Consider the following 20109-nt stretch of genomic DNA (forward strand, 5'->3'; position numbering starts at 1 on the left):
TCCGGGACTCGGGATTCCCTGGGGCCATTGCTGCGGTACTTGGGATTCCCCTGCTGCCATTGATCTGGGATTCAGGATTCCCCTGCTGCCGCCGATCTCTGATTTCGGCCTGCCTATCGCTCCGCGGCGAATCCCATCCCATTCTGATTCTTCTGCTGCTGCTGCAGGGCATGCCCTGCGCGCGGGTTGCGACGGGTCTCCCTTGACTCCTTCCTCCAGGTCGAGGTCATCGAGGAGCAGGGAGAACAAGGAGGAAAATACTGCAAAGAGGAGAATAAAAACAAGAAGGGAAAAGAACTGGCGTGCAGAGGAGCATCCTACCCTGGCACCACCTTGACCATGTCTTGGCAAAAATCAAGGCAGAGACCATCAATCTCTCAAGACTGACAACTGAAAGAGTTGGTTCAGTCAAACCTCCAGATGTGACAGAGAAGAGAACTTGCTTTTGAACTCTGTGAAGAAATGGTGTTGGAAGAGATGGAATTGTACTTTGCAAATTTCGAATCGTGCTACATGTAAATCGTTTGGATTGTTTTCTTTTACCTTCATTTCTTCTGCGTGATAAAATTTGTTTTTATTGTTTAAACCAGACCTGCAGCACTGCATGCTTGTATCCCAGTAAAGTACCAACTTGTGAAGGGGAAATAACACAAAATGTGATGTCTCAAACCGTATTCCAATCTGATTTGTCAAGCAATAACATCAGCTGGGACCGTAACAAAGGACCTTGTTCAAAATGTGTTATAAAGATAAGCTCAGCAACTGCAAGTCGATCAGAAAAGAAAACGAGGGGACATGGATAGGGTAAATAGACAAAGTCTTTGCCCTGGGGTCGGGGAGTCCAGAACTAGCGGGCATAGGTTTAGGGTGAGAGGGGAAAGATATAAAAGGGACCCAAAGGGGCAACTTTTTCACACAGAGGGTGGTACGTGTATGGAATGAGCTGCCAGAGGATGTGGTGGAGGCTGGTACAATTGCAACATTTAAGAGGCATTTGGATGGGTATATGAATAGGAAGGGTTTGGAGGGATATGGGCCGGGTGCTGGCAGGTGGGACTAGATTGGGTTGTGATATCTGGTCGGCATGGACGTCTTGGACCGAAGGGTCTGTTTCTGTGCTGTACATCTCTATGACTCTATGACCCGTTACCTTCAAGAATGTGTGGATAGGTACAATGTCCCCCTGACCTTCAGTACTTGCCAGTGTACTCCTATTTGTCGTACCCTCCTGAAGTTTGAACTCCATTTATCACTGTCCTGCTGAACTGACCAGTCCATTGACATCCTCCTTCAGTTCACTGCGATTCTCATCATTTACTATCGTATTAATATTCCATACCATCCGTTAGCTTCTCGACTGTGCTCCTATACAGTAAACAGCCAAGACTCCAGCACCGAGCCCTGTGGGACCCGGATGGAATCACATGTCCCCCTCAGCAGCACCCTCTGCGTCCTGACCCTGGGTAGATTTTGGGTCCAAAGTGGGACTTTGGACCTTGCGGACTCTGACTTTCTTGACTAGTCTGCCATGAGGTATCTTACCAAAAGCCTTACTAAAGTCCAGGCAGATCACGTCAAAAACATTATCCGCATCAAACCTCCTGTTTACCTCGAAAAAGCAAATCAAATTCGTCAAGCCTCGTTTGACCTGAATAAATCAATTGCTGACCATCTCTGCTTGATCCACGTTTCTTCAAGTGCAGATACATTTATAGCCCAGAATTCTTTGCAATAATGTTCTCACGGCTGATCCACCACTGAGATGAGATTGACTTACCTGTAATTTCCTGCTCCAGTAGGGACAGGATTCAGTTTGTAATTCTTAAGCACCTCACCAGTGACCAAAGATGCTTTGAAAATTACTGCGAGGGCACCAGTTATTCCCTTCCCTTCCTCTTTCGATAGCCTGTGATATGTAATAGAATAGAATCCCGACAGTGTGGAAACAGGCCCTTCAGCCCAACAAGTCCACACTGACCCTGCGAAGAGTAACCCACCTAGACCCATTCCCCCTTACTCTACACTTCCTCCTGACTAATGCACCTAACCTACACATTCCAGAACACTATGGGCAACTTAGCACAGCCATTTCACCCTCACCTGCACATCTTTGGACTGTGGGAGGACTTCCTCCTGACTAATGCACCTAACCTACACATCCCAGAACACTATGGGCAACTTAGCACAGCCATTTCACCCTCACCTGCACATCTTTGGACTGTGGGAGGAAACCGGAGCACCTGGAGGAAACCTACGCAGACACATTTCCCCTCACCCCCCCCCCACCTTATCCCATTTCCAACCTTCTACCTCAGCACCATCTTCATGACCTGTCCCGCCTGTCCATCTTCCTTCCCACCGAGATGCTGCCTGACCTGCTGTGCTTTTCCAGCGCTCCACTCTCGACTCTGATCTCCAGCATCTGCAGTCCTCACTTTCTCCTAAGGATCGGTGCTGGGTCTACTGCTTTTTTTTAAATCATTTTTTTTCGATTAATTCATTTAATATGGGCATCGCTGGCTGCCCATTTATTGCTCGTCTTTGGTTGCCTTTGGGAAGGTGGTGGTGAGCTGCCCTTTTGAACTGCAGCAGTCCACCTGCTATGGGTTGACCGTTAAGGCCAGTGGCATTAAGGAGGGAATTTATATAAATGATCTGGATGTGAATCTGAGAAATGGATCATCAGTTTGCAGATGACACCAAACTTCCGTGGGCGGCACGGTGGCACAGTGGTTAGCACTGCTGCCTCACAGCGCCAGAGACCCGGGTTCAATTCCCGCCTCAGGCGACTGACTGTGTGGAGTTTGCACGTTCTCCCCGTGTCTGCGTGGGTTTCCTCCGGGTGCTCCGGTTTCCTCCCACAGTCCAAAGATGTGCAGGTTAGGGTGAATCGGCCATGCTAAATTGCCAGTAGTGTTAGGGGAGGGGTATGGGTGGGTTGCGCTTCGGCGGGGCGGTGTGGACTTGTTGGGCCGAAGGGCCTGTTTCCACACTGTAAGTAATCTAATCAAAATTCGTGGTGCAGTGGACATTGAAGGTGGTTATCTCAGAGTACAACAGGACCTCAATCATACGGGCCGAGGAGCGGCAGGTGGAGTTCAATTTCAATAAATGGGAGGCACTGATAAGGCAAATCAGGGCATAACTTATCTACTTGGTGATACGGCCCAGGAGAGTGTAGCCAGAAATCTTTGGGTACAGGTTCATAGTTCCTTGAAAGTGGAGTTGCGGGTAAACAGGTTGGTGAAGGTGTTCGATACAATAGCCTTTATTGGTCAGTCAATTGGGATGTCAAGGAGTTGGGATGTCATGTTGCGGCTGCACAGGACATTGGTCAGCCTGCTTTTGGAATACTTTGTTCAATTCTGGTCCCCCTGCTATAGGAAAGATGTTGTTAACCCACTGGGCCACAGTACAGCCCGAGGGACGGTCAGTGCAGACTCGGTGGGCTGAATGGCCTGTTTCCGCATTGTAACTTTGAGCTTCATCACATCCACTGTGGGAATTCCAGCTTTGAACTTTTAACATGTGAAAGGTGCTACACAAATGTAGGTTAATGTTATTGCCTGACATTGTTCCAGGATACAGAAGCTACAGGTGTAATAGAAGTACAAGTCTACGAGGAGGGGGAGTTGCCCTTTTGATAAGAGAGGACATAACAACAGTGCTTAGAGAGGATATTCTTAAGGGGTCATCAAATGAGGCCAAGTAATTAGAACTCAGACGACAAGAAGGGGACAGCCACTTTGTTGGGCCTGCATTACAGACCCCCAAATTACAAGCGGGTACTAGAGGAGCTGAACGTGCAGAGAGATTGCAGATACCTGCAGGAATAACAGAGTAGTATTAGCTCGAGATTTTAATTTGGCGAAAGTGAGGGCTGCAGATGCTGGAGATCAGAGTCAAGATGAGAGTGGCGCTGGTCAGGTCAGGCAGCATCCGAGGAGCAGGAAAATCGACGTTTCGGGCAGGAGCCCTTCATCAGGAATCGAGATTTTAATTTCCCTTGTGTTGACTGGGCCACCCAGTGCGCAAAAGGCCCAGGTGGGGTGGAATTTGTCAAATGTGTCCAAGAAAGTTTCTGAGATCAGTATGTAAAGAGGGTACATCACTCAAATTCCTGTTATAAAGACTGGTCTAACAGGTTAAGGCGCTAAACTGCAGCAGGGCCAACATTGGAACCATAGGTAGGATCTAGCAGAGGTTGATCGGCTGAGTCTGTTGGAAGGAAAAGGAACGAAGGGCAGAAGGGAGGCTTTTAAAAGTGTTATATCAAGAGTCCAGGGACAGTATGTCCCTTTTAGGGTAAAGGGAAAAGCTGGCAGGTTTAGGGATCCCTGGCTGACGAGGGATGTTGAAGCTATGGTCAGGAAAAGGAAGTAGGGGTACACTAGGTTTAAGCTATCGGGCTCAAGTGAATCCCCAGATGACTATAAAAAGTGTAGGTGCACCGAAGGAAGAAACCACAAGAGCAAAAAGAGGGTATGAGAGGGATCTGGCAGATAAGGCTAAAGATAATCACAAGAGGTTAGATTAGATTAGATTACTTACAGTGTGGAAACAGGCCCTTCGGCCCAACAAGTCCACACCGACCCTCCGAAGCGCAACCCACCCAGACCCATTCCCCTGCATTTACCCCCTCCCCTAACGCTACGGGCAATTTAGCGTAGCCAGTTCACCCTAACCTGCACATCTTTGGACTGTGGGAGGAAACCGGAGCACCCAGAGGGAACCCACACAGACACGGGGAGAATGTGCAAACTCCACACAGAGAGTCGCCCGAGGCGGAAATTGAACCCGGGTCTCTGGTGCTGTGAGGCGGCAGTGCTAACCACTGAGCCACCGTGCCGCTATATTAGTATCTGATTGGTGTGGACAAGTTGGACCAAAGGGACTGTTTCCTCTATGACTCTAAGAGGAAAAGCGTGGCTAGGGAGAGAATAGGTTTGCCCTTAAAGATCAGCATGGCCATCTATGTGTGGAGCCACAGGAGGTGGGGGAGATTCTAACTGAATATTTCTCAGTAAACACTGAGGAGAGAATCATGGATGCTAAGGAAATAAGGGAAACAAGAGGATGTTTTGGACTGCATGCATAAAGCAGAGAGGAGCAGTTTGCTGCTTTAAAGCACATTAAGCTGGATAAATCCCCTGGGCCTGATCAAGTATATCCTCAGACATTGTGAGAGACGAGGAGAGAAATTGCAGACTCCCTTGCAGAGATCTTTGCTTCTTCTTTAGCCACTGGTGAAGTTCATGAAGACTGAAGGGTGGCTAATGTTAGTCCATTGTTAGTCCATTGTCCAACAAAGGTAGCAAAGACAAGCCAGGAAACTACAGGCCAGCAGTAGATGAGTTGCTGGGGAGGATACTGCGGGACAGTCAAGGTCTGAGCACAGATAGCCAGCATGGATTTGTGTGCAGGAAGTCATGTCTGACAAATCTTTTAGAGTTTTTCAGAGGTAACCAAGAGGAGAGATGACAGGAGGGCAGTCAATGTTTTCTATACGGACTTTAGATTAGATTACTTACAGTGTGGAAACAGACCCTTCGGCCCAACAAGTCCACACCAACCCTCCGAAGAGCAACCCACCCAGACCCATTCCCCTACATTTACCCCCTCACCTAACACTACGGGCAATTTAGCATGGCCGATTCACCTAACCTGCACATTTTTGGACTGTGGGAGGAAACCGGAGCACCCAGAGGAAACCCAACACGGACAATGTGCAAACTCCACACAGATAGTTGCCTGAGGTGGGAATTGAACCCGGGTCTCTGGCGCTGCGAGGCAGCAGTACTAACTGCTGTGCCACCGTGCCTAGTCAGGCCTTTGATAAGGTCTGGCACAGCAGGCTAGCCAAGTAGATTCAGTCACATGGGATCCAGGAAGAGCTAACTAACTGGATTCAAAATTGGCTCAATGGAACGAAGCAGAAGGTGATGGTTAAAGTTTATTTCTTGGACTGGAGGCCTGTGACTAATGGTGTGCCACAGGAGGTGGCGCTGAGACCTTTCTTATTTGTTATTTACATAGATGATCTGGATGTGAATGTACAAGGCATGATTAGCAAGTTTAGGAATGATACAAAAATTAGGAGGTATCATTGATAGCGAGGAAGGTTATCAAAAATTACAGAGAGATCTTGATCAGATGTGGAAGTGGGCTGATGATTGGCGAATGCAATTCAATACAGATAAGTGCAAGGTGTTGCACTTTGGAAAGTGCTATGAAGATGTGTACTGTACCTTTAAGAGAGTTAAAAGTGAGCAGGAGTACCTGACTCAGCATCAAGTGTTTTGAACAGGATATAATGTAACATTTGGTCAAACAACCCGATTAGCTGGTTGTCTGGAGATGACAAAACAGATTCGAATTAGGTCAATCAGTTTAAAGTATACCATGAAAAATACCAAACTCCAGTCACGTTTCAATTTAGTATATTGACAATCTTCAAAGCCAATGACACAATCCAATGCTTTTGGGGTATAAGACTGGGGAAAATTGAACAGTTGGAGGGTGAACTGCGAAGCCACCAACATGTAGAGACTGCCTGAAAAATAGCTCTCTTAAAAAGGTAGCTTTATCGATCCGTGACCTTTGAAACACAAATTCTGAAGAAGGAAAGAAGACTGAGGAAGATATGAAACAATTCGACATCTGGCCGGTTTTGAAAATTTGAATTTTTGCTAAACCTTAATTGGGGTTTTAATGGGCTACTATTATAGAAGGGAGGATAAAAGATAGGTTAGAGGAAGGAGTTGTAAATAGTTGTTAGTTAATTATTCTGTGATATACTTTAAGAAATAAAGTCGTTAATTTTTATTTTAAATAGTCTTGACCTCTCAAATTTTCACACATTATTGCACAGTATAAATCTTTTCTGTGTTGCTGATTTAAATTAAGCAGGAGGATTTACCCCATGACATAAGAAAAGTCAAACTAAGATGGGACTTATATAGTAAATGGTAAGGTCCGGAGCAGTGTTATGGAACAGAGGGACCTCAGGGTATAAGCTCATAGTTCTTTGAAAGCAGCGTCACAGATAGACAGGGTGGTGAAGAAGGCATTTAGCATGCAGGACTTCATCAGTTGAGGTACTGAGTGTAGGAGTTGGGACGTAATGTTACCATTGTATAAGTCATTGGTTGTGCCGCATTTGGATAATAGTGTACAGTTTTGGTCAGCCTGTTATAGGCAAGGCACAGTTAAACCGGAAAGAGTGCAAAGAGGATTTACAAGGATGTGGCCAGAACTAGTGAGCCTGAGTTATAGGGACAGGTTGGCCAGGATAGGGCTTTATTCCTTGGAGAATGAGGGGTGACCTTTATTGAGGTGTATAAAATCGTGAAGGGCATAGATAGGATGAATGCAGATAGTCTATTTCCCAGGGATGGGGAATTGAAAACGGGAGGGCACAGGTTTAAGCTGAGAGAGGAAAGATTTAAGGGGGACCTGAGGGGCAACTTCTTCACACAGAGAGTGGTGTGGACGTGGAAGGGCTGTCAGAGAAAGTGGTTGAGGGAGGTACAATAGCAACGTTTAGGAAACATTTGGGCAGGTACATGGATGGGAAGGGTTTAGATGGATATGGACCAAATGCAGGCAATTGGCTGAGTGGTCAGCATGGACCAGTTTGGGCTGAAGGGCCTCTTCCCCTGCTGTACCCATCCCAGCGCGCTTCGCCCACCTCACAATCGGCCTGGGTGAGTGGCGGCAGCTGCCGTCCAATAGGAAGCGTGTGGGCGGGACTGGAGTGCCGCGCGCGCGGTGGGCGGGGCTGGGGGACCGTGCATGCGCAGATGGCCACGGTCAAACGGGCTCGAGGGAGCAGAGGGGCGGGGCTAACGGTACTCGCCGACCCGGGACCTGAGCGGCGCGGAGCGGAGCGGCGCAGGCGTCGTGACCTTCGGTCCGGAGCGGTTTGAACCGCGAAGAGGGAGAGATGAATCCGGCGCCGCCTCTCTGTTTGGTGAACACGGATCGGGAGACCAGAACAAAGACTCCCGCTGCACGGGGGTATGCGGCCGAGGCGGAGAGACTCCCGGTATCGCCGCCGACGACGACGACGCCGCCGCCGCCGCCATCTTGGTTAAGGGCAGGGACCCGTGGGACGCATGCGCGGCCGTCGGTCTTCGTGGCGTCAGTTCGTGGCAGGGCGCATGCGTCGGCTGATTGACAGCTTCGGGGAGGGAGGAGAAAGTCGAGCCCAGAGAAATCATTGTCTCTTCTGGTTGCAATGGGTGTTGTTGCAGTAACATTTTGCAGGCGCATGAAATGGGAAAGGATTGCAGACTGGACACTCGGAACAAGCGTCAAGGTCTGCTAGACACACGTTTCGCCAGGACTTGGAAATCGTTATTTCTGCTGGTGGGGGAAAAAGAAGATTTACATCCCTGGTTAGACCCCCCTCTCTAGGTTCCCCACCTGAGGTAAGGCAAATGATACTGACCCAACAGGGAGCACAGAGCAGAGTGACCCGAATGCTGTCTCGGCTTAAACAGAGTCGTGGAGTTGGACAGCACGGAAGCAGACCTTCGTTGCTACTGGTCCATGCTAACCTGATATCCTATATCAACCTAGCCCCATTTGCCAGCATTTGGTCTATAACTCTCCCAAATCCTTCCTGTTCATGCACCCACCTTTTATTGTTGTAATTGTACCAGCCTCAACCACATCCGTCTGTCAGCTCGTTCCATACACTCACCCGCCCTCTGTGTGGAAAAAGTTGCCCTTCAGGTCCCTTTTAGACCTTTCCCGTCTCACCTTAAACCGTCTCACTCTTGTTTCGGACCACCTTACACTAGGTAAAGGACTTTAGGTATTCACCCTGTCCACGCCCCTCATGATTTTATAAACCGCTATCAGGCCATCTCTCAGCTTCCTATTTTCCAGGGAAAATAGCCCCAGCCTTTCTAGCCTCTCCCGATAGCTCAAACCGTCCAACCTGGAAACATCCTTGTAAATTCTTTCTGCATCCTTTAAAGTTTCACAACCTCTTTCCTATTGCAGGGAGGCAGAATTGATTGGTTAAGCCACTTTTGGAATACTGCAATGTCCTGTACAGCCGCAACATGACATCCCAACTCAGTGCACTGCCCAGTCAAGATAAGTGTACCGAGTGCCTTCACTACCCTGTCTACCTGTGATTCTGCCTTTAAGGAACTATGAAGCTGCACCCTCTGTTTGGCAATAGTCCCTAGATCCTTTCCACAAAGTACTGAAGTCCTGCCGTGATTTGCCTTGCCAAAACGCAACACCTCACTTTCACCTAAGTTAAACCCCATCTGCCATTCCTCTGCCCACCTGATCAAGATCCTGTTATACTGTGAGATAACCTGATTCACTGTCCACGCCACCAATAATTTTGGTGGTGTTTGCAAACTTACTAATCATTTCTCTGATATTTGTATCCAAATCATTGATATAAATGACAAAAAGCAGTGGATGATTAGAACAGCTTTTTTAAAAAAAAGGATAAAGGAGATTCATTATGGCACAGAGTGAGGCCTTTTGTCCCTAAACATTTGTGCTGACTGTCTGTGGAAGAATGCGGTCTATCTAGGGGGCGGCACAGTGGCTCGTGGTTAGCACTGCTGCCTCACAGCGCCAGGGACCCAGGTTCAGTTCCAGCCTCGGGGCGACTGTCTGTGTGGAGTTTCTCCCCGTGTCTGCGTGGGTTTCCTCCGGGTGCTCCGGTTTCCTCCCACATTCCAAAGATGAGCAGATTAGAGTGAATTGGCCATGCTAAATTGCCCGTAGAGTTAAGCGCATTAGTTAGGGGGAATGGGTCTGGGTGGGTTACTGTTTGGAGAGTCGGTGTGGACTAGTTGGGCCAAAAGGCCTGTTTCCACACTGTAGGGAATCTAATCTAATTCCCTCCTCTATCCCCAAAATCCTGCAACTTTATTTCCCTCACGTACTGATCTTTCTTTTGTCAGTCTGTGATCATCTCCACTTTGACCACCCTCACATGCAATGCATTATGCATATTAACCACCATCATATTATCAAAAACACTTGTCCATCCATTTCTTTCACATAAACTGAGGTCTGTCTGTTCCACTCCAGGTATCATTGTTTACAACTGTTTCTTTGTCTCCCTCATCTATACCTATTACCATCTTGTGCATCTCTTAAAATCTTGTACACCTCGATCAAAGCTCCGGTCATTATATCGTCTTCAAGGAGAACAGACATTTCTCCAAACTAACTTTGTAACTAAATTTCCTTCCCAGGAACCACTTTAGTAACTCTGGTCTGCAACCGTTGAGGGTCCTTACATCCTTCCTGTAGTGTGGTGACCAGAACTGTATGTAATACAGTAGTGACTGAACCAGAGCTTTATAATGTCAGCATTGTTTCTCTGAGCTTATTCCCATTACCTCTATTCGTGAAGCACAAGGTACCATATATGTTGCCCTTCGAGTATGTCCTGTCACCGTGAAGGATTTCTGCATATGAATCTGCGTCTCCTTTTGTTCCTACACACATTTTACATCTGTGCCATTTAATATATATTCCTTCTCCCCATTTCTTCTCTCAAAATGCATCACGTTTCTGTGTTCATGTTCGACTGAAAGTGTTAATTCTGCTTCTTGCTCCACAAATTCTGCTTTTTTTTTAAAAAACAAGCATTTCCTATTTTAAGCTCATTTGATACGTCTATTCATGTGATTTCAAATAGTTGGCATAGTTTTTTCAAGGCTTCATGAAGTTAATTGGAGCTGGTAAGATGGAAAGAGAGAAACTTGAGAGATCCAGAATGAGGGGGCTTGGTCTAAGAATGAGAGCGAGAACTTTTCGGGAGCGGATGAGAAAACACTTCTCATCGTAAAGTTGGTACAAGTCTGGAACTCTTTTCCTCAATGCCAGTTCAAGCGTGGTCTTCGAAACACATGAGCAGGATGTAGGGTCTGGAATAATAAATTGATATTGGGGTCTGGGGATAATGTTGACTATTAGACACTATTATAACTGGAGCAAGGGGAGGAAATACGTATTTAAAACAGTGAGCCATAGAGAGCAGTAGATAGTGGGAATTGCCGGGAAAGAGCAGCAGGATGAAGACACATCACTGAGTCAGAGAATTGGTATAGCATGGGAAGGCTGCCTTGGGCTGTCCCACTCCTGTGCAGGCCTGGGTCAAGGTTCAGGAAGCTGCAAGCTGGTAGCTTGCTCGATGGACTGGGAGGAGTGAGTGACGGGTCTGTTGGGCTTTCATGCTAGATGCAGTTGGGCACAGGGCTGGCATTAATATTGGGGCTGCTATGGTTCTGCAAGCACAAAGGGTTGAATATAGTCTGTTTCCATGAACAAGGAAACAAATCACTCTCAAATTGTTCATTTCAAATTTCATTCTCGATCTCTGCGCTCTGCCAGCCTGCTTATTTATTTTAGATTAGATTAGATTCCCTACCGTGTGGAAAACAGGCCCCCTAGCCCAACAAGGGCGGCACGGTGCCTTAGTGGTTAGTACTGCTGCCTCAGAGCGCTAGGGACCCGGGTTCAATTGCAACCTCAGGCGACTGACTGCGTGGAGTTTGCACATTCTCCCCGTGTCTGCGTGGGTTTCCTCCGGGTGCTCCGGTTTCCTCCCACAGTCCAAAGACGTGCAGTTCCGGTGAATTGGTCATGCTAAATTGCCCCATAGGGTTAGGTTCATTAGTCAGGGGTAGATGTAGGGGAATGGGTCTGGATGGGTTACTCTTCGGAGGGTCAGTGTGGACTTGTTGGGTCAAAGGGCCTGTTTCCACACTGTAGGGAATCTAATATGCGTTCCCTGATTTGAGGCTGTTAATTTGGTCCAATCAGGGGACCCTGCCTGACAGATAGAAATAGGAGTCGGAATTGAATAAAGATTCATGCACTTTCTGGAAAAGAAAAGAAACAGGAGTCGGTAGAGTTGTGGATAGTGCCGAAGGAAGTTGTAAGTTGCAGAGGGGCATAGATAAGCTGCAGAGCTGGGCTGAGAGGTGGCAAATGGAGTTTAATGTAGAAAGGTGTGAGATGATTCACTTTGGAAGGAGTCACAGGAATAAAGGGAACTGGGCTAATGGTCAGAGGGCTTGGTCGTGTCGATGAGTACAGAGATCTCGGGGTCCATGTACATAGATCCTTGAAAGTTGCCACCCAGGTTGATAGGGTTGTTAAGAAGGCATACAGTGTGTTAGCTCTTATTAGTAGAAGGATTCAGTTTCGGAACCGTGGGATCATGCTGCAGCTGTACAAAACTCTGGTGTGGCTGTACTTGGAATATTGTTCACAGTTCTGGTCACCGCACTATAGGAAGGATGTGGAAGTGTTGGAAAGAGTTCAGAGGAGATTTACCAGGATGTTGCCTGGTATGGAGGGAAGGTCGTATGAGGAAAGGCTGAGGGAACTGAGGCTGTTCTCGTTACAGTGAAGAAGGTCGAGAGGTGACAGTTGAGACATATAAGATAATCAGAGGGTTAGATAGAGTGGACAGGGAGAGCCTTTTTCCCTCAGATGGTGACAGTGAGCACCGAGGGGGCATAGCTTTAAATTGAGGGGTGATAGATATAGGACAGATGTCAGAGGTAGTTTCTTTACTCAGAGTAGTAGGGGTGTGGAACGCACTACCTGCAACAGCAGTAGGCTCGCTAACTTTAAGGGCACTTAAATGGGCATTGGATAGACATATGGATGAAAATCTGATAGTGTAGGATAGATAGACTTCAGATTGTTGTGCTAACCTGTGAAACCATCGAGGGCCGAAGGGCCTGTACTGCACAGTCATGTTCTGAGTGTCTGAGGTTCAGTTCACTCCGAGAGCTGACTCTGAAGGAGCTGGATCAGTGGCAGGGACTCTCCATGTATCAGTAGAGGGTGACTTGGTGACAGGATACCAGCTTCTGTGGAGTCATTTCAAAGTCATTGCCAAACCAGCAGATGTGAGGTGAGAAAGCTTTTTTCACATAGCGAATGGTTCCGGTTTTCCAGTGCGCTACAGTGGAAGTGTGGTGGAGGCAGGTTCGGTTCAGGCATTCAACAGTGCTTTGGCTGATTATTTCAACGGAGACTGTCTTTCGGAGTCATGGGGGGGAAAGTAGGATATTGGCAAGGAGTTAAAATGCTCCGAAGTGTGGTGAAGACTTCATGGGTTGAGCAACCTGTTTCTGCACCATCATGTTTCTGTAAATCGGTAAAGGAATGGTGGGAAACTTCCGAGTTGGCTGGGATGCAGAGCGTTGTGGAAACTCTGTCTGCCAATATTCAGCAACCTTTTTTAAAAAGAAACCCAAAATATTGTGGATGCTGTAAGTCTGAAATAGAAACAGGAAGTGCTGGAGAAACTTAGCACGTCTGGCAATATCTGTAGGGAGAACATTCTCTGATGAGGGAACGCTGGACTCGAAATGTTATCTCTTGTTTTCTTTCTCTCTGGAAATACTGCCAGGCCTTCTGAGTTTCTCCAGCACTTTCTGTTTTTGTTATTACCCAGCAGCTGTTGATCAGTGTCTTATTGCAGGCTGAGGATAGATCAATGACCTGCACCTTTAACTACATTCCCCATTCCATGAATGTTGCAGGGCCTTGTCACAAATCCGGACCATTTTTCCTAAAAGCTGTTCCTTTTCTCAAGGATACTGTGTCGATATTTCTTTTCAGAAGGGGTCGTAAACAGCTCCAGGTTCCGATTAGACTGGTTAGGTACAGGGATTAAAGGGCTTTGAGAGGCCTTTTTGTTTACGTGTAAACAGATGAGACTTCAGGCCGAAGTGGTCCTGTTTTAGAAGTGACCTGTAGAATGAAAGGGGAGTGGTCAGCTCTCTCGCTAAGCAGTTCAGTCCAGAATCAGTTCGGAGTTCAACAGTAAGCTGTGTGGAAACAGGTTTCTAAAGTCTCGCTCTCTCCTTCGGCCCTTCTAACTTCAACCTGTAAGCATTTGTTCCATTTTTACTGGGTTTTTTTTAAAGGGGTTTTGATAATTGGGACTGTTATGTATATTCAGAACAGCATACTTCAGTCTAGTTTGGACAGACTGAGTTCTGTAGCGGCTCTTTATTCCGTTCTTCATGTTTCATGGTGCAATTTTGTGAGTAAACTTTTGTCTGTTTTAATACCTGGTAGTCAACCGAGCTAACTTACTCCGGGTAATTCTCACTGTACGCTTAGCGAAATAAATCGCAAAGTTACGGTCTGGGGCTGTCTGCTTAAGAACGTTTTGCTTGGTCTGGCCTAGTCCGTAACAGCCTGCTGAAAGTTTCCAGTGTTTTATCCTTTTGTTTCCGATCCTGCGAGTAACAACTTTCTGTTTTGTTTGTTTAATAGAGCCAACTCTGGGCGTACGGACGGACACAGCAGGAGGTGGGTTTGGATCTGCTTGGGTGTTGAATGAGGAGGTCAGTTCCTGACCTTTTTGTCAGTCTTCTTGCTGCTTCAGTTTGAACCGGAGGAGAGGCGGAGGAGAGGTTCCTGGCTGTTCCCAAAAGGAACTTTGAATTCATTTTGGTAGGAGAAACAGTAGAAAGGATTATAACTTGAATGGTAAAAAGTTACCGTATGTTGCTATGCAGAGGGTGTCCTTGCGCATGAATCGCTGAAGGTTGGTCTGCAGATGTGATAAATAATTAGGAAGGCGAATGGAATTTTGCCCTCCGTTGCGAAAGAGATTGAGTTTAAATGTGGGAAGTTGTGTTACAGATGTACAGGGCCCTGGCGAGCCCACACCTGGAGTACTGTGTGCAGTTTTGGTCTCTTTATTTGAGAAAGGATGGACTGGCACTGCAGGGGGTGCAGAGGTGTTTCACTAGGTTGATTCCGGAGTCGAAGGGGTTGGTTTATGAGGAGAGACTGAGTAGACTGGGATTATATTCGTTGGAATTTAGAAGAATTGGTGGGAAGGGGGGTGGGGGGGGGGGGGGGTGATCTTACTGAAACATATGAAGGGAATAGATAAGACAGAAGTAGAGAGGATGTTTCCACTGGCAGGTAAAACTAGCACAAGTGGACATAGCCTCAAAATTCAGGGCAGCAGATTTACGACTGAACTGAGAAGGAACTGCTTCACCCAGAGGGTTGTGAATCAATGCAACTCCTTGGCCAGTGAAGTAGTTGATGCTACTGCAGTAAACGTTTTTGAAGCTAAAGTAGACTTGTTTTGAACAAGAAAGGGATACAGTGAGAGTGTGGGTAAGTGGAGCTGAGTCCACAAAAATTCAGCCATGATCTTATTGAATGGTGGAGCAGGCTTGAAGGGCCAGACGGCCTACTCCTGCCCCGCGTTCTTATGCTCTTATGTATGTTATGTTTGCCCCAATGTGAGATCCTGAAGGGAGGTAGATTTAGGATTCCAGTCCAGACAGAGTCAAAACATTGTAAAGTGTGTTCTTATTAAGCACAAATACTTCCATAGGAGCTCTTAATCCTTTTTGCAAGTATAAATCATTGAGTTTTATTCTTGGGATTTGGATAGAGCTAACAAGGCAAACAGTTATTGCTCATACCCAGGTCAGCATTGAGAAGGTGAGATGGGGCAACTTCCTGAATCACTGCATTGCCTGAGGTGAAGGTGCGTCCGCAATGGATAAAGAGGCAATGAAGGAACATCTTCAGAAGTTTGTGTTTTTCTCCTGCCCTGCATATAATACAAGGTCCCCGTGTACTTCACAGAAAGCGTCTTTCACGTAATTTGAGATTGGGTCACACAAATTCGTTTTTAAGAAGGATGTTAAAGAATGACAGGGCAGTCTAAGGAGGGAATTGCAGAGCTTATCGCCACAGTGTGCTCACCAATAGTGGGTAAATTCAAATCAGAACTTAGTGCAATTAGTACAGCCTTCACTTCAGCCTTTGAGGACGTTAGAGATAGTGAGGGGTGAGGTCGGTGAAGAGTTTGGAATAAAAGGGATGAGCAAGTTGAAGTTCTGTTTCGTTGGAAGCCTGTGTCACTCAATGAGCAGAGGGGTGTTGGATGAACAAGTCTGTGTAACTCATCGTCATAGAAACAGGAGCAGGAGGATCAGGGCATGTGGTCCCTAGCACCTGCACTGTCATTCAAAAGGATGATGGCTGATCTGACATTCCTCACATCCATTTTACCTGTGACTGATCGAGAATCTATCTATCTCGGCCTTAAATCTACTCAAGGACTCTGCCCCCACAGCTCTCTGAGCCGAGGAATTCCAAAGGCGCTCAATCTTCTGACAGAAGAAGTTTTCCTTTATCTCAGTTGTAATTTGATGCCCCTTTTATCCTCTGGTTCTAGACTCTACCGTGAGGGGAAACATCTCAGCATTGACCCCGTCAAGCGCCTTAAGAATCCAATATGTTTCAATGAGATCACCCCTCATTCTTCTAAACTCCTGTGAGTTGGGTCCCAAACTGTTCAGCATTTACTCAGAAGACAGTCCCTCCATATAAAGAATCATTTTGTGAAAAGTCTGTGAACTGCCTCCAGTGAAATGACACCTTCCCTTAAATAAGGGGTTCTAAAATTGCTCACTGAACTCCAGGTGCAGTCCCAGCAGCACCTTGTACAGTTATAGTCATAGAGATGTACAGCACGGAAACAGACCCTTTGGTCCAACCCGTCCATGCCGACCAGATATCCCAACCCAATCTAGTCCCACTTGGCCCATATCCCTCCAAACCCTCCCTATTCATATACCCATCCAAATGCCTCTTAAATGTCGCAATTGTACCAGCCTCCACCACTTCCTCTGTCAATTCATTCCATACACGCACCACTCTCTGAGTGAAAAAGTTGCCTCTTAGGTCTCTTTTATATTTTTCCCATCGCACCCTAAACCTATGCCCTCTAGTTCTGGACTCCTCCACCTCAGGAAAAATACTTTGTCTATTTATCCTATCCATGCCTCTCATTTTATAAACCTCTTTAACGTCACCCCTCAGCCTCCGACGCTCCAGGGAAAACAGCCCCAGCCCGTTCAGCCTCTCCGTATAGCTCAAATCCTCCAACCCTGGCAACATCCTTGTAAATCTTTGCTGAACCCTTTCAAGTTTCACAACAAGCATACCAAACCCCTTCTTCACTATCCTATCTACCTGCATCAGCTATGAACCTGCACTCCAAGGTCTCTTTGTTCAGCAACACTCTCTAGGACCTTACCATTAAGTGTAGAAGTCCTGCTAAGATTTACTTTTTCAAGATGCAGCACCTCACATTTATCTGAATTAAACTCCATCTGCCACTTCTCAGCCCATTGACTCATCTGATCAAGATCCCGTTGTGACCTAAGGTGACCTTCTTTGCTGTCCACTCCACCTCCTGAAGTCAGACTTCCCTGCTCTTATACGCCAACCCTCTTGAAATAAAGGCCGTTAGCCTTCCTGATTACCCACTTGACCTGTGTGGTAGCTTTCTGTTTTGTGCATGAGTACCCCCAACCCCTTTTCTGTCTCAGCATTCTGCTGTGTTTTTTCCCCATTAAATAATATCCATTCTTTTGCTCTCCCAAAATCAACAAATTCATATTTTTTTCCATCATATTCCATTTGCCAACTTTTTGCACCATTACCAATATCTGGGTGTACTGTTCGCATCCTTTTTGTAATGTGTCCTTGCACCAGTTTTCAAACCATAACACTCAGTGAGTTGGGTGATGTTGAATGAAGGTTTCTGTGTAATTCAGCGAGGTGAACGGTGTTGGATGAAGGAAAATCTGGTGTGTGAGAGAGGAAGCAGAATGTTTGGCTGGCCTCCTGTTTGTAGAAACGTTTGATGTAGGAGCAGAGATAGACTGTTTGGTCCTTCAAGCCTGCTCTGACCTTCAATAAGGTCATGGCTAATTTGTTTGTGTTTTGAATTTTGTGGCCTCTCAAGCATCTATCCATGTCTGCCTTAAAAATATTCAAACACCACACCTCCAGCGTCTCCTGAGTTCCAAAGTTACACAACCATCTGATGGAAAATGGAGGCCTTGTGTCTACCCTAAAAGAGGAACCTTTAATTTTAAAACAGCATTTCCGCTAGCTCTGGACCAAAGACAGTGATATTGGCACTGACAGTGAGATTGCATCTTAGTATTTGAAAGTGAGAAAGTTCCTGCTCGTTCAGATGGCGGGGTAAGTCAGGGTGTTGTATGACCTGGAGGTGATGGTGTTGACATGCACCTGCTAGCCTGGGCCGTCTAGGTGATGGGGGTGAGCCGGTGGAAGATTCTGGTGAAGTTCTGGCTCAGTTGTTGATATATTAACTCCTTTACCATCTGCCCCTTTCACCTCACAATCTCCTTCCATTGTCATTGGCAAGCACTGACTCGTCTCCTTCCCTGAATGTTCACATCACTCCACAATGTTACCAGATTCATCAGCCTGACTTCACAACCTGTCTGGTGCTTGTGGGTTCCCTCTCACATTTTTGTTCTTCTGTTCGAAATCAATTTTTCAGGAAATTCCAAGAGGTGGATTTGCAATCAGCAAACTCGATCCAAGCATTGTTTCTTGTTGTGACAGAGTAGCTCCCTTTTTGTTTGTCGCCTGCTTATCACAGGAGTGTGACCATGGAAGGCCAAAGCACAGATCGCAATGGGGAGAGACTCTACACATGTTTGGTTTGTGGACACGCCTTTTGTCACTCATCTGACCTGTCAATACACCAGCGTAATCACACTGTGGAGAAGGTCTGGAAATGTGCGGAGTGTGGGAAGGGCTTCAAGTATCCATCCCTGTTGGAAACTCATCAGCGTAGTCACACTGGGGAGAGGCCATTCATCTGCTCTGAGTGTGGCAAAGGCTTTGCTGCATCCTCCACCTTGCTGTCACATCGGCGAGTTCACACTGGGAAGAGGCCGTTCACCTGCTCCGAGTGTGGGAAGGGTTTCACTCAGTCATCTACCCTGCTGTCGCACCGGCGTGTTCACACCGGGGAGCGGCCGTTCACTTGCTCTCATTGCGAAAAGGGATTCACTCAGTTAGCAAACCTCCTGAAACACCACCGAGTTCACACCGGGGAGAGACCATTCACCTGCTCCCTGTGTGGGAACGGGTTCACCCAGTCGTCTGACCTGCTGAAGCACCAGCGGGTTCACACTGGGGAGAGACCATTCAGTTGCACCCAGTGCGGGAAGGGGTTCACTCAGTCATCCCACCTGCTGAAACATCAGCGAGTTCACAAGGAATCACAGTGAGGGGTTTCTGCTATTTAAGCATGCCCAGGAATGAACCACAGACATTAGGATCTCTTTCTGAGGATGATATTTAATCAAATATAAAGACAAATCTACAGGATGAAGATCCCAACTCGCTGCATGTGAATGCATTTATACTGGGTAGAGATGTTCACCTGGACTGTGTGAAATTTTCTGATCCATCCAGAGTGGTGAAATAGCAAGGACCTCCACTGTCAGAGTGGCTGTCCATCTCTCAACCATGTTTTCTGGGGTCTGTTTCTGATGTTTATAAACTCAAGTTTGATCATGTACTTGAGGTCAAGATTGAATAAATCAACTTTCTGTTAAACACACAGTGTGTCGAGTCTTTGTAGCATCTCGAAGACTAGTTAGCTCCTTTCAAAGGGCTGTTCTTCTCTGCCATACCCTGCAACCTCAAAAGCCAGTGTGAGGAGCTCAGGGAGCTTTCTTTAAACCATGACTGAGGCAGGTTGATTAGTTCCCTCTATTGTCTCCCTTAGTCCAGCGTGTCCAACTGTCTCTGACATTTTGATTAGATTAGATTAGATGTCCTATAGTGTGGAAACAGGTCCTTCAGCCCAACAAGTCCACACTGACCCTCCAAAGAGTAACCCACCCAGACCCATTTCCCTCTGACTAATGAACCTAACACTATGGGCCAATTTAGCATGGCCAATTCACCTGAACTGCACATCTTTGGACTGTGGGAGGAACCGGAGCACCCAGAGGAAACCCACGCAGACACAGGGAGAATGTGCAAACTCCACACAGACAGTCGCCCGAGGCTGGAATCGAACCTGGGTCCATGGCGCTGTGAGGCAGCAGCGCTAACCACTGAGCCACCGTGCCGCCCATTTTCCCTTGCTCTTTGCCATGAATCTATGCAGTTCTTTAGTTTTCCTCCCAATCATGTGCTGTCAGTGCCCACTGTATCTGCCTTATGATTGAAGGAAAATGGCTGCATAGTGACCCGGATTGGCAACTGAATTCT

The 20109-nt window shown here is 46.9% G+C and overlaps 1 protein-coding gene across 6 annotated transcripts; it reads left to right on the forward strand.

Moving 5' to 3' along the window:
* Window positions 1-7736: 7736 nt before the first annotated feature.
* On the forward strand, window positions 7737-19437 carry LOC122543494 (gastrula zinc finger protein XlCGF49.1-like). Of its 6 annotated transcripts, none has more exons than XM_043682238.1 (3): window positions 7737-8019; window positions 14296-14331; window positions 18479-19437. In XM_043682238.1, the coding sequence occupies exons 1-3, from the start codon at window positions 7946-7948 to the stop codon at window positions 19113-19115; spliced, it is 747 nt and encodes a 248-aa protein (XP_043538173.1). In that variant the 5' UTR covers window positions 7737-7945; the 3' UTR covers window positions 19116-19437. The 6 variants fall into 6 exon arrangements, with proteins under 6 accessions (XP_043538173.1, XP_043538175.1, XP_043538174.1 ...); XM_043682240.1 differs by having other exon boundaries at window positions 8004-8019; window positions 14296-14366; window positions 18479-19436; XM_043682239.1 differs by lacking the exon at window positions 7737-8019 and adding an exon at window positions 8077-8432 and having other exon boundaries at window positions 14296-14366; window positions 18479-19435.
* The last annotated feature ends 672 nt before the right edge of the window (window positions 19438-20109 follow it).

Source organism: Chiloscyllium plagiosum, chromosome 44, assembly GCF_004010195.1.
Source record: "Chiloscyllium plagiosum isolate BGI_BamShark_2017 chromosome 44, ASM401019v2, whole genome shotgun sequence".
NCBI classification, from domain to species: domain Eukaryota; kingdom Metazoa; phylum Chordata; class Chondrichthyes; order Orectolobiformes; family Hemiscylliidae; genus Chiloscyllium; species Chiloscyllium plagiosum.

Excerpts from the sequence above, each read along its gene's own strand:
- LOC122543494 (XM_043682238.1), top strand. The coding sequence starts at position 7,946 with ATGAATCCGGCGCCGCCTCTCTGTTTGGTGAACACGGATCGGGAGACC. Across the intron at positions 8,020-14,295 it reads AAGACTCCCGCTGCACGGGG|AGCCAACTCTGGGCGTACGG; the intron begins GTATGCGGCCGA and ends TTTGTTTAATAG. Across the intron at positions 14,332-18,478 it reads ACGGACGGACACAGCAGGAG|GAGTGTGACCATGGAAGGCC; the intron begins GTGGGTTTGGAT and ends TGCTTATCACAG.